Source organism: Grammomys surdaster, unplaced genomic scaffold (genome assembly GCF_004785775.1).
Source record: "Grammomys surdaster isolate TR1022 unplaced genomic scaffold, NIH_TR_1.0 125877, whole genome shotgun sequence".
Taxonomy (NCBI): domain Eukaryota; kingdom Metazoa; phylum Chordata; class Mammalia; order Rodentia; family Muridae; genus Grammomys; species Grammomys surdaster.
The window spans coordinates 1757767-1771280 of NW_021620702.1; the positions used below are offsets into that span (position 1 = coordinate 1757767).

Sequence of the window (13514 nt, forward strand, 5' to 3'; positions counted from 1 at the left end):
GTCTCCACAGCCTGGGTGCAAGCAGGAAGGTTGGGGAATGAGGTGAAGGAGGGCCGGGCTGGCTCTCAGCTCTTTCAAGCTCTGATTTCCTTCCTGCCAGCAAACCACGCTGATGCTAAAACAAACACGAAAACTCCACCAACAGCTGTAAAACTTTAACAAGCAGAGGACTATAGGCCCACTTCATCTCCCTCAGCCGAAAGGGAAAAGCTGCTTAAGAGAAGGCAGATCTCTTCAAAACCACTCTTCGGACAAAGGGAGCGGGAAATAAAAGAGAATTAATAACAAAACAAATCAAGGGGGTGTTTTACTCACCACACACAAAGCCATCTGGGCTGACGGTAAAAATGCTTCTCCCTTTCAGCAGCTGAGGGTGGGCACAACTGGCATTTACGAAGCTCTGAAAGTTGTTCTCTGCCACCCACTGCGGGAGCCATTTTAGCTGGCAATCACACAAAAGGCTCGAAGTGTTTAAATGCCTGAGGAGAGGAATTACATTCGGGTTTGTTTCGTATGAAATGCAGATTTCTAAACACAAATCAAACGTACATAAATATGAGCCAAGTGGAGGATTTGAAAACCGACTTTGTGATGTTGTTAATATCCTATAGTCTACCATAAATGCAAGAAACTGAGCTAACAGGGCCCCTAGTCTTTGCTATTATTGTCCGATTGAGGAATAAGTACCGATACATCAGAAATCCCTAGCTAATGGAAAATGAGAACTATATTTAGGAACCATACTATATATGGTCTCACAAATTTAAGCCGCAAATTCAAAACAGAAAAAGAAATTCCAGTTGCAACCAAGGGGGGGAAAATGGCCCACTCCCCTTGTTTCCCGGTATAACCATTAATAACGTCAAGAATGTGCTAGACATTTTTTGTAGATGTCACATCATGTGACGGGTCCCTGTCCGGCAGGAAAAAGGAAAACTTACAGTTGCTGAAGTTTCTTCATTTGGGAAAACGCGTTGCTTTGCAGAGACATGATTGCATTGCCACTCAGGTCACTGGAAAACAACAAATCAAACCCGTCAGTGAACTATGGCCAGGGTGTGTCCTTAAGGCCTGGGCCACACCCTACTACCCATCCCAATTCACCAACCAAATCCTTCACACTGAACTGTGGAAATGGGACAAACTCAGAGAAGCCCCTCACAAAGCTCCTATCACAGCACCCAGAGACTGATCCTGTTACAGGGAAGAAGTTATTCGTGTCACCCTCCCGGGGGCATCCACTCCTCAGGGCTGCGGCTGATCTGCCGGCTGTATTACTTTCTCATTATTCAAATCCGATATTAATTAAACGTACAACCTAGGAAACATCGTAGGTAGCGCGCTTTCTGTGACACTGTTGTGTAGAGTGATTTAGGGCACATGATCGCTGGTATCCCTAAAGCAACCCAGTTAAAGATGGCTTTACTACGCAGCTTAGCATGAAAGTGGAAGGAGATTCTTGAGTCCATTAGTTTTGACTCCAGCCTGATCCTGTCACACGGAGCTCACTGCTGCACAGGCGGCAATGTTCAGAGAGATGTATTTATTAAAGCAAATAATGTTTCAGGCAGGACATCTATAATATGGGAGGACATTTTGTATTGGCTTTATTTTTAACTGGTACTTTATAGCAGTTTGAATTAAACTACTAGCCACAATGGTTACAATCCTCCCCCGACTCCCATGGTCCACAGCAATACGAAGGGGATTTTGAATGAGACACGTAGAAATAGAAAACAAAGACAAAGACAAAAAGTGCCAGACTTGGATAGGGAAAGAGTCAGGGAAGGTTAAAGAAAACTGGAGCAGAGGTTAATACTCTGCTGATCCAGTAATTCCACTTTCCCAGAAATGGAACGGGCCAGTTGACAAACCCTTTGGCTAGTTTTCCTTTGAAAACAATCTGTTTCAATAACAGCAATCCTGGCTTGACGCTGTGGCGTTCAGTTTTGCAGACTCATTCTGCAATTTCCCACCGTCCCTCTGTCCTAGGTGGGGCTGGCAATCCATGTCCCCCTCCGAACGACTGGTACAGTGTGGGGAGATGCCTACCAGGTTGCCAACAGACAGATTCCACTCGAATACATACAGTCCCGGTGAGGCACAACCCAAATGTTCACTTAAATGATAACATGTGTCCAAGTTAACACATAGGAAAACTGCTGGCTACGAACATTCCTTAAAAAAGCAAGCATGCTCTAACCTACACTGTGATTTGGCTATCCAACCAGGAAACTAATCGTTAGTTGGGTCAGCTGTCGTAATATTAAGTGTCTTCTTTGAGTAGCTGAGAACCCTCTGCCTGGAAATCTCATTTCAAAAATGTATGCCAAAGGTTCCTGAGACCAGCATGGACCTGGGACGATAACTAGAGTGATCAAGGGCTAAAGGGATATAGGATGGGGGGTGGGGGGTGGGGGCTAAGGGGATCTAGGATCTCTGTGAAGCCAGAGGAAGCCTGACCTCCTGTTTCCCCGGCAGTTCACAACTGATGAGTGGGGACCAGGGAGAGAAACAGAAAGCTAAGCTGTATATTTTAGATCAAGCAATTACAGCAACGGAGATTGTCGAGATACAGCGATCCACCCTCAAATCTCCACCATGGCACTCTCCAGGATATCTTCTTGTTCTTCAAAACTCAAGTCATTTTAACTTGGAAACAAACAGAACCCATGAATCTTCAGGGATTCTAGTTAACTTTTTAAAAACAATAGCAGCAGCTACTGAACAGTATTCTTGTTAAGTGCTAAATACATACATTCACACACACACACACACACACACACACACACTCACTCATCCAGACTATATCCTAAGAAAGTGCACAGGTAAATTACTGAGGGTAGACAGAAAGCAAGATGACAGATGACAGGCAGATGTATGAATGGCTTTTCCAGCATGGGGAGAATGTTGTCACAACTGTTTTATAAACAGAAACTCCTCCTGGGCCACCCTTAGGGGAACTGAATTCCAGCTACTCACAGGTGTTCCAATGTGTCCAAACCAGTGAAGGCCTTTTTGGTAATAGATCGAATCCGGTTTCCCTGGAGAATTCTGCCGGGGTGGAAAGAGGTATAATCACATTTTTACCTTAAAAGGCCATTTTAGGAGCAGAACTCTTATGAAAAGACCTATTCTCATTTGTAAGCAATACTATTATCTCGAATTAAACAATGCGACTTGAAATATTGGACTCTTGGCATCTTGTTCAGTAACATTATCTAACATGGGTCTCAAAGCACTCAAGAGACACCTCCGTATAGGATCTTGAATAGGAAGTCCCCCAGCCCCCCACCATGAGCTCATGTATTTGGATGTGTGGTCCCCAGCTGGCAGAACTGCTATAGAAAGCTTAGGCTATGAAGCCTTGCTGGAGGAAGTATGTCACTGGGGTTGGGCTTTGAGAGTTTATAATCCAGCACCACTTCCAGTTCACTCTGCTTCCTGTGTGTGCAGCAGAGATGTGGTCTCTCAGCTTCCTGCTGCCAATGGCCGCCTTGGCTTTCCTACCACCATGGACAGCTAGTTGTCTAGAACCATAAGCCAAAATAAACTCTTAAGTTGCTTCTGGTCAGATTTTATCACAGCAATAGACGAGTCATTGGTACACTCAGCAAACACAGGTACTATGGAAGTTTCTCTGGGGATCACACTGCCCGGTTGCAGCTTGCTCCCACCTCTTCTCTGTAAATGCTCTTCACCATCAAGTGAAAGCAGAACAGTCTACAACCCCATCTCACTGTGAAACACAAAGTGTTTGCATCCCTTCTGGTCCCTGACGAAGCGTGATTGATGGACAGTGGACTCGTTTGAGAACTCCGAAACTATAGAGTAACGTGAAGCCTTTCTAAATGCTGTCATAAAGACGCTCGTTCTTACACAGTGACCATTCCTAATGCATCACAGTCAACATAATTTCCAAATGCTTATCGGGATCTCAAAATGAGTAGCTATACAAGTCCCAGGATTGAATTTTCTTCTTTCATCCAAAGAAGGAAGAAAAGCTAATTAATATTCACACGCCATGAACAAAACCACTCGCTTGGGAGAAGGATCAAGGGCACAGGCACATGCCATACCTACTACTGACCCTAGGATGTTACCTGATGGATGGATCTGACTTCAATTAAGACAGCAATTTTAAGTCATAGAGGATGCAAATTATACTCACAGTTGCCTCAATTTGTCCAGGCCAGAGAATGCTCCATTCATGTCTTCAATGGTCCATGAAATTTCATTGTTCCTCAGATCCCTACAGAAAACAAAGTATTCTCTTTAGAGACACTTTTCAGAAACTTCAGATGCTACCCAGGTGGGATGCCATTTGTAACAAAGTCCTCCTAATCCCCCACCTTCACCCACTTCAGAAGAAGAAACTCAGTACTCCAAGGAGCCTCTTTGCATCCTGAAACCTACACTCAACATTTATTAAAACTTTCTCCCAAACTGAGACAGTAACCCTGGCCCTGTTAAGACTTCTACAAAGATGGCTGGACTCTCAAGTCTTGAACAACTTGAAAAATACATTAAATTTTAAAACCAAGTTCCCAACCCAAAGACAGACAAGAGCCAAAGCATGTGGCATGTCTTCCCACTGTGTAATAGTTCAGATGGAACAGAGCACAGGTTTCTAAGTGCAGAATCCCAAAGCCCATGGCACAGCACTAAATTAACATTGGAGAGATTTTACAAAAGGTCAGTTAATTCAATACTTTTCTTTCTTAGGACAGAAATCAGGGGGTGAAAACTAGAAGAATAAACACTCAGCTCCCTTAAGGCCCTTCCTTTTTGTTCTGGCTTATTTGTAATCTATATTTTATAAAGAAAAAATTAGTGGACTTTAAAAATTATTTTTTTTTCTCTAGCAGTTCTGAACTTCCTAGCGATGCTATGACGGAGGGAAGCTGCAATCACCGGGCAGGCTGATCAGCGTCCTTCTAAAATCCCTGTAAGAAACACATATGGATGAAATGCTTCTATTCTAATCAGACTGCTCTGGGAAAGATTAAGAGCCCACTTTTGAGGCTGTATACATTTCCTCAGCACCAAAGGAAATCTGCTGGGAGAAAAGTGGGCACAGTTAGGAGCCAATTAGGCTCGGGTACCAAGAGCAAAATGTGTAACTTACAAAGTCTTTAAACTGGAAAGCCCCCGGAAGGCACAATCAGCAATGTAGCTGACTTTGTTATTCCCAATGTGGAGGGCATTTAGTAGGCTTAGGCCAACGAAGCTGGAATCATCTAGCCTCGATAAGTGGTTGAAAGTCAGGTCTCTGCAAAGAACAACAACAACAACAACAACAACAACAACAACAAAGCTTTAATCTTTCCATTCAACATAATAATCTGTTTTCTAAAAGACGGGTAATAAATGTACCTATAATAATCTTGTTTTAACATTTTGCCTTACAGTATCCAGGTAAACATTACTTCTAATCCCAGTAATTAAAATTAAATAAATAGTCCATGAAACAGTGACTACTTTTGTCAGCTCCACACAGAACTGCAAAGAACGGCGTTGGCTTCAATGTATCACAACCAAAAATACAGCATCAAGGGCACATAGGAAAGCTGCTGTCGCCTTGGCAACTTTGTTAAGAAAATTTCACAGATCAGTGGTAAGAAACTCCTGCTCCAGCAGGATCCCTGCTCTCGAACCTGAGGAGAATAAAAGGCAACTTACAGCTCACTGAGTTTCTGGCAGAACTCCCAGGCATCCGGGCTGATCCTGCTGATGGCATTCTGGCTCAGATGAAGTTCCCGCAGCATCAATAAGCCATAGAGCCAGCCTTTGGTGATCTCGGTTAGGTTGTTATGGTCCAGCTGCCTGCACGTGCAATGAGACGCAAAGGTGGGATACAGCGTTCACGATCTACTCTCTTCAAAGACAAGCATGTCTGGCTGCATGCAACTTACGACAATATCCCTAACGCGCCTAGATACTTGGCTTTGGTACATATAAAAGGAGACCAGCAAGATTCATGCAGTTCACCTGAAACATAACTAGATAACTGTAACTAGGATAATACAGTATGAGGACTTCTTGAGGCGTTTCAAAGGAGAGCCACCACTTGTCCACTGAGTACTGGGGGGTCAGTGTATCTGAGTGGGAACTGCGATAACCCACACTTACAGGATCTCCATGTTGCTCAGACCCCAAAAGGCACCATCCCTCAGCTTAGTCAGTCCGTTTCGTTGCATTTTCAGAGACTTCAGTGCACCAAGCCCTTGGAAGGTGAGACCGTCCACGTTCTTAATCTTGTTTCTGTTCAGCTCTCTGTGTTGGACATTACAATCAAGCCATTAATTCATGTGACAATTAAATTCTACAGGTAATAAAACGGGTCCTACACTGCAATACATTTAACCCAGTCAGTGCTAAAACTGCAAGAATGTTTTCAATTTCCCAGACATTTTATTGACAGGGATTTCATTTTTTTCCCCCTCCAATTTATTACGGGGAGTGAATGTCTATGTAAAACACATGATTTTTTTTTTGGAATAATACAGGAAATGCATTAGATTTTTCATTTCTAAACTGTTGCCCACTCGGGATAGCAGTCAACAAATTGATATTCATCCTTCGTTGATGCAGAACGAGAGTGATAAGCACCCCAGGAAAGCAGGAGGGCTACCCTGGAGTGGCACAGAAATCCTGCTCTGTGTGTATGCAAACCTACACCACCATTCCCAATTAACGTTCAGTCTGGTACTTTCCTGCAGGCTGCAACACTCTCTATTCCTGCTGAACACTAGAACCACCTAGGGAGCTTTAAAAGTTCTTGAAGCCTGAATTGCAACCCCCAGAGGTTTTAGTATAATTGGTGTAGGGTGCAGCCTGGGCTCTGGGGTTTTGAAAAGCTCCAAGTCTCTGTAATGTGCAGTCAAGGTTGAAAAGAGCCGTTTCGGGAGCCTTGTTCACAAACCATCCCACCGTTTTTAACGAGACAGTTCTTTACTGCCACTTAGGCTCAAAGCATCCTGGAGTTGTTGGTATTATTCTCATAAACCACAGCCATTGAGAGACACTGTGGTTTCCCCAGGTCCACAATGGCACCTTTGTGAAGGGGCAACCTAGTGATCACCCTGCTCCTTCAGCTACTGTCTAGCATGTCCTGTCAGGCAGCAGCTGCCATGAGGTAATTGGCAAGTCTTTTCCCAATCAGGAGATTCCACCACTTAAGCCATGAGAGAGAGGGCAGTCACCTGCCTGCCTCTACATTTCTCCTCTCCCACTGTGAGCATCAGACACAGACCCCAGAGGTTGAGACGTGAGAGCGTGATATCCAAGAGGCCATGTTCACTTACAGGTGCTGCAGCTGAGGCAATTTAAACATCTTGGGCGGGATGGCTGAAATCCGGTTCCTGTTAAGTTTCAGCACCAGAAGTGTGCTCGCCAAATTGTCAAAATAACCTGGTTCCATGGACGTTACTCGGTTGCTATTGATATACCTGTTGAGAGTTGGAAGGCCAGCAGAGGCTTGTTCAGGCTTCTCTGGGAAGTTAAAGTGCTTTCAATCTCCCCATTGCAGAGACTCCCCAGAGAACCTGACCATGAGTGCATCCTTGAAATGGTTAATACTGAGTTCTCCATGAACAAATTAAGGTTTACACATATTGGCTGGGATACAGCTCACTGGCAGAGTGATCACCACTCTCTGTGTGTGAAGAATCCCTGGGTTCCCTATCCAGTACCAGAAAAATAGTTAAAAAATGAAAAATAGAAAGATTCATACACTGTAGTTTTAATATGAAATGGCCTGTGTAGGCTCATGAGTTCTAACACTTATTGTCCAGCAGGTGGCACCCTGTTAGAAGGTTGAAGAACCTTTGGGAGGCAGGGCCTAGCTAGAGGAAGTAGACCACAGAGGGCGGGACTTGGGGCTCTATAATCTGGCCTGACTTCCTGACCACAAAGTGACAGGGCTGTCTGCCACTTCTCCCAGCATGCCCTCCCTGCCATGATAAGACTGTGCCCTCGAACTGTCCATCAGAATAAGCCTTCCCTGCCTCAAATGGGTTCTTGTCAGGAATTGGGTAAAGGCAGCAGCAAGAAAAGTAACTGACAGCAAAGACTGACAGATCTTTGAAGGTGACAAATATTTGTTACATATATATACTTTGTGTAGAATTTGTTATTCATACCCTAGTTTGGCGCATTTTTTAAAAATTGTGGTACAAAATTGTAAGAATGAAGACTGAACCTATACAACCTATTCAAGTCAATAAGAAAGTTACATTCCAATCAACAAATTGGGTTTGTTGCATCTTAACTATGCCCCCCCACACACACTGTTATAACAATATTCTCACTGTGGGGTAATTTACACTTACAGATACTTGAGTTGTAAGGGTGGAAATGCAGTTCTAAGTTCTGAAATATTGTTGTTGCTCAGGTCCAAAGTCTCAAGGGACTGAAAGGCTTCCAGCTGTTCAGGGAGGATTTTGTCGATGGTGTTCCCAGCCCTGTAATTAAAACACAGTCCCAGCAACAGGTCAACAGTACAATCCAAAGGGAGAAGAAAAACACCTATTCCTGACCTGTTCTTCAGAAGTGTGAAAACCTCATTGGTCTAAACCGTACTTTTCAATGATAAACAGCAACCTCATGGCCATGTATCCTCTGAGATCATACTAGAGAATATGAAGAAAGTTCTTACAACAGTCTGAGAGGATAGTAAGCATGTATAGTTGTCATGCTTTTAAACACAACTGATGGATCTTTTTTTTTCTTCAAATTATTTTTCCGTGTCTTCCTGTTTTATTAGATTGTAAATGAAACATCTAGCACAGAGTAGGCACACCAGGCTACACTCCCTCATTCCATAATATGTATATACATATAATTATTTATTATAGTCTTGTTCCCCATTCTTTCTATATGTATATATAATATTTAAACATATTTTTGTATATAATACTTATATATACATATATATTTATATTATAAATATAAAATATATCATATATATTATATAATACAATGAGTATTTAAAACATATGTATGTACACTCATATATTTTAACTTAGTGTAGTTATTCCTATTAGTGGGACAGAGCTACACATGTGGAGATCAGAAGAGAGCTTAACGGAGTCAAGTTTGTTTGTTTGTTTGTTTGTTTGTTTTACTTCTATTTCTGTGTTTCCATGGGCTCTGGGGATCCCGGTCAGCTGGGCCGGCTTGCACAGTAGGTAGGCACATTCACCTTCCGAACCATCTAGCCAACCCTGTTTCTTCTTGCTTCCTAGTCTGATTCTTTGTTTTTTAAGATGGTACTCTCACACCACAGTACCAATCAGCTCCCAGCCCTTACCACTCTGTGGCTGCTTTGGATCCTGGCTAGAAAGAGTCTCTGTTTTTATAACAAGTTACTAAGTTTCCAGAGGCTTCAATACCAGAGAAAAAACAACTGGGCCTTCTGTGTTACAAAGGTATCCCAGAAGAGTGACCACCGAAACAGTCCCTAAAGACAGATAGATTAAGACATTCTTGGTATTACTAGTCTCAACAATAGATCAAAGTAGACCACAAGGGTAGTCACTGGCTACATATAGTTTTTTAAATGCACATGCACACGCACACACGCACACAGAGTACATGTCAATGAACACGAAGGCACACACTTCTAATGCCACCACTCAAGATGCAATGGCAGATGCTCTGAGTCAGCCAAGAAGACTATGCCTCTAACAACAACAACAACAACAACAACAAAGGTATCCCTTTATTATCACATCTATATTTCAAGAGAGCAATAGCCAATGTGCCTGACGACATTAAATGAGACAACATTCCCACCATTTTTCTGCTGCATCTCAAATGGGGAAAATGCCCAGCTAAATTCCTACAAATGGGCATGGGTACCAGAGCTATTCAGTACTGTTACTACTTAGCACTATACTAATTAGCAGTAAGTGACAATCTTATTTGAAAGCAGGAGCGATCTGAACATGCAAACCAGCCCAACTGTCTCATGAGTTCAGGTAGCATGGACTTTTTTTCCCCATTAATTAATGTATTCACTTTACATCCCTATTGCTGCCCTCCTCCTCTGGGTCCCCCCTCCCATGCTCCATACCCCCTTACTCCCTCACCCCCTTACCCCTCTCTGCTGAGAGGGTAGAGGTCCTTACCGGGTATCCTCCTCTTCTTCATCACACCAAGTCACTGCAGGAGTAGGTACATCATCTCCCACTGAGGCCAGTGAAGTCAGATAAGTTGGGGGAACAGGATCCACAGACAGGCCACAGCTCTAGGGACAGCCCCTGCTCCATTTGTTGGGGAACCCACAACAGACCACACTGCACATTTGCTACATACGTGCCGGGAGGCCTGGGTCCAGCTAGTGTATGCTATTTGGTTGGTGGTTCAGTCTCTGGAGGACCCCAAGGGTCCAGGTTAGTTGACTCTGTTGGTCTTTCTATGGGGTCCCTATCCCCTTCAGGGCCCTCAATCCCTCCCCCAATTCTTCCACAAGAGCCCCCAAGCTTTGTTCAATGTTTGGCCGTGGGTCTCTGCATCTGTTTCAGTCAGCTGTTGGGTGGTAGCACCTTTTTAGACCATTGCTTAGCAGAAGAAACCATGTTAACGTTAAAAAGCTGGGAACAACTGTAACAAGGGTTTCTCTTTATACCCTAAAGAAAAGCCACAGGATCTGATCCTTAGTCAGAAAATAGCCACCATGTACATATGTTGCGTACCAGTAACTCAGACACGTCTCTCCATCTCAGAGGTTGGGTAGACCCCTTTTACGGGTTCCCAAATCTTATAGTGAACCTTACTATAACATGCACACTACCACTCTCTTCCATATTGCCAACTCCTTGGAGGCAGGAATTCGTGTTCATGCCACTGAGACGGAATACGGTGAAATCAGAAATAATGGGGCACACATTAGGTTTCGAGAACTACAATGGTGCACACATTAGGTGTCAAGACCTATGTTAAACACGGTTCACAGATTACACCATCCACTCGTAAAGTAATTTCTCTCTTACAAATATAATCTAAAGTTGGGAAACTGGGGCTTTTTGCATAACCAGTCCAACCACTTCTGCGCTACCTGACATAGCAAGTCTGGGTTGCTCCCAGTGGATCCCAGGTTTCTTTTACAGAACACAAAGCATCAGTGGTATTCTGGCAGTTAATCTGGCATTTCTCACTGTACACATTCCTTCAGAAGGATCTGCTACTTCTTACCGTGACCAACAACAGAAAGTTCAAATTCTGTTTTCAAACTGATGTAGAAATCCAACTGGCTCACTGATCCATCATCAGAAGGATAAAGAAGGTTCCCTTGCAATCTGCACTTTTCTCCTGGAGGAGACAGACCTCTAGGGATCTGTGTGCTCTGTACCCACTACAGTTAGAAGAAGGTTGACTTCCTGAGACTGCAAAGGCCAGATGCTGCTTTCTCCAGGACAGTAAGGAGAAAACTCCAGAGACCCAGGCTCTAAACAACACTCTAAAGCCTCTCACACTGCAGTGAAAATCCTTAGTCTATTCCCTTTAAGGATTTTAGGGTTATCGTCTGTTTGATCTTTAAGACTCAAATCATCAGAGAATGTAACTCCACAAAAAAAAAAAAAAAAAATCCTACACAGGGTAACAAAGTAACAAGCTGAGGTAATAGTAAAGTTCAAAAGAAAACAAAAACAAACAGCAGTTCCACATACAAGTCACAGATTACCAAGTTCCTTGGATTCCCATAAAGCCCTTACAGACTTTGTTTAGAGTCAAGTCATCCATGACCTCTGATTCTGACCATGTCCCACATCTGGATTTACCGGAGCACAAACTCCTTGATCTAGCTGTGAGGTAACGAGTGAGACAATTAGTCAATCTCTAGGTCCCGGAGATGGAGGCAGGCAGGCCAAGCCAAGCCAAGAGGCCTTAGGGCCAGGGTGTAAGGGATGAACAAAACCACAATTTAGGGGACAGAAATTTTCTCTTAAATACATAGCTCAATGTTTCTATCACGAGGCTGTCCTCTTTCCAGCCACCCAGCGGCTGAAACGCCCAGACCCACCCTTGTCTGTCTCACATCCAAGTTTGCACGTGGTTTGGGCCAGGCTGTCTGGGGCTAGCAAACTTAAACATTATTTTGCAACAACAAAAAGAAAACAATAGCGTAGTGTTTGGTTTTGTTATTATTAGGTTTTTTTTCCTAATAAATGGAGCACATTAGTTTTTTTGAGGTAAGGAGAGGGAGGAGGCCCACCAGGTGTCTATCATATTGGTCAAATAAGGCTACACGTTAGAGAACAAGCCATAGAATCTTTGGTTTATATATTCGTTTGTTTATAAGGTAATTATGAACAAGGTATTAAAACTGCCAATTACTTGAGTGACGAGTAAAATTTTCCTTGCAGTAGAAGTATGGTCCAGCCAAAGCCAGCAATTTCCTGAACTGCACAGCTCCTAAATTGCAGTGTGAAAGTGCTCCACTCAAGATGGAGTGTGCACAGTGTGCTCTTTGTCAGCCTCGCTGCCCAGCACAAAAATCCTTTACAACCTCCAGGATAATAGCCCCTGTATCACAAACATTTAAATCTGCCCTAATGGAACTGAATCAAATCCAAATTCGAGTTTCTTATTACCTTAGACTAACTGGCGAATTACCACCTGATAGGTACCAGTTTAAAATGAAAACAAACAAATAAAAAAAAAAAAAACTTGCTTTATATCCTGAAAGAGGGTTTTAAAAAGAAAGAGAGAAGTAGCTATGTTTTAAAAAAAAAAATGAAAAAAAATTCTCATATCACCTGAAACTCTCAAAAATAAATGCAGTTCAGTGAATGGGTCCTAAAGTACTGCTTGAGGAAGACAAAGATCCAATTCAGGCAGAGCCTTAGCTTCTCTCCAAACAGGGATAAATGCCAAAATTCATCAACACGTCGAAGAGCGCCACAGCTGATTCATTCTGGGGCAGAAAGTACACAGTGCTTGATTAAAAACCAACTCTTTATCCATCACTAATGTTACACACACACACACACACACACACACACACACACACACAGCATCTCATCTTTCCATTGCCCAAATAACAAGGCCTGGAGGGTGTTTTAGCCCCGCACGAACCCGTTGGAGACTAGGAATATTTAGTCCTCCGTTTGTTGATGGTACAGAGAGTTCCACGGTCAAATCAGTGCTGAGGTGACTTATAATTAGTCCCTTCGAGACAAACAGACCTCTGGGGCATGGCTGGTGGAGAGCCTAAGACAGTTGCTTCCTTCCAGCTTCCAAAGAGGCCACAGGACCAACAGTAGCCTCAGGTATTTTTCAACCTTGGCTTTCGATGTCCAAAAATAATGGCTTCACTTTGCTGCCCGTGCCATCTACCAGGATACTTTGCCAAACACCTTAAAATGAAGAGGCAAATATGGCGCACCAATTTTCTCTGATGATATTTATTCTAAGAATACTGGAGAGACCTAACCGTGAACAAGAGCAAGATGCCCTTGACTTCCCTAGAGTCTCATGTCTAGTGGGGAAATGGAGAGGCAGACAGA

General features: G+C 43.3%; 1 protein-coding gene across 1 annotated transcript in view; it reads right to left on the minus strand.

Annotated features, from left to right (window-relative positions):
- Positions 1-13514, minus strand: part of Lrig3 (leucine rich repeats and immunoglobulin like domains 3) — a 49295-nt gene that overhangs the window by 11944 nt on the left and 23837 nt on the right. Inside the window, exons 4-12 of the mRNA XM_028752117.1 lie at positions 8334-8465; positions 7308-7451; positions 6133-6276; positions 5683-5826; positions 5129-5272; positions 4172-4252; positions 2983-3054; positions 942-1013; positions 316-479 (exon numbers count right to left, since the gene is read on the minus strand). Coding sequence (XP_028607950.1) covers positions 316-479; positions 942-1013; positions 2983-3054; positions 4172-4252; positions 5129-5272; positions 5683-5826; positions 6133-6276; positions 7308-7451; positions 8334-8465 — 1097 coding nt within the window. The remainder of the gene's footprint in view (positions 1-315; positions 480-941; positions 1014-2982; positions 3055-4171; positions 4253-5128; positions 5273-5682; positions 5827-6132; positions 6277-7307; positions 7452-8333; positions 8466-13514) is intronic.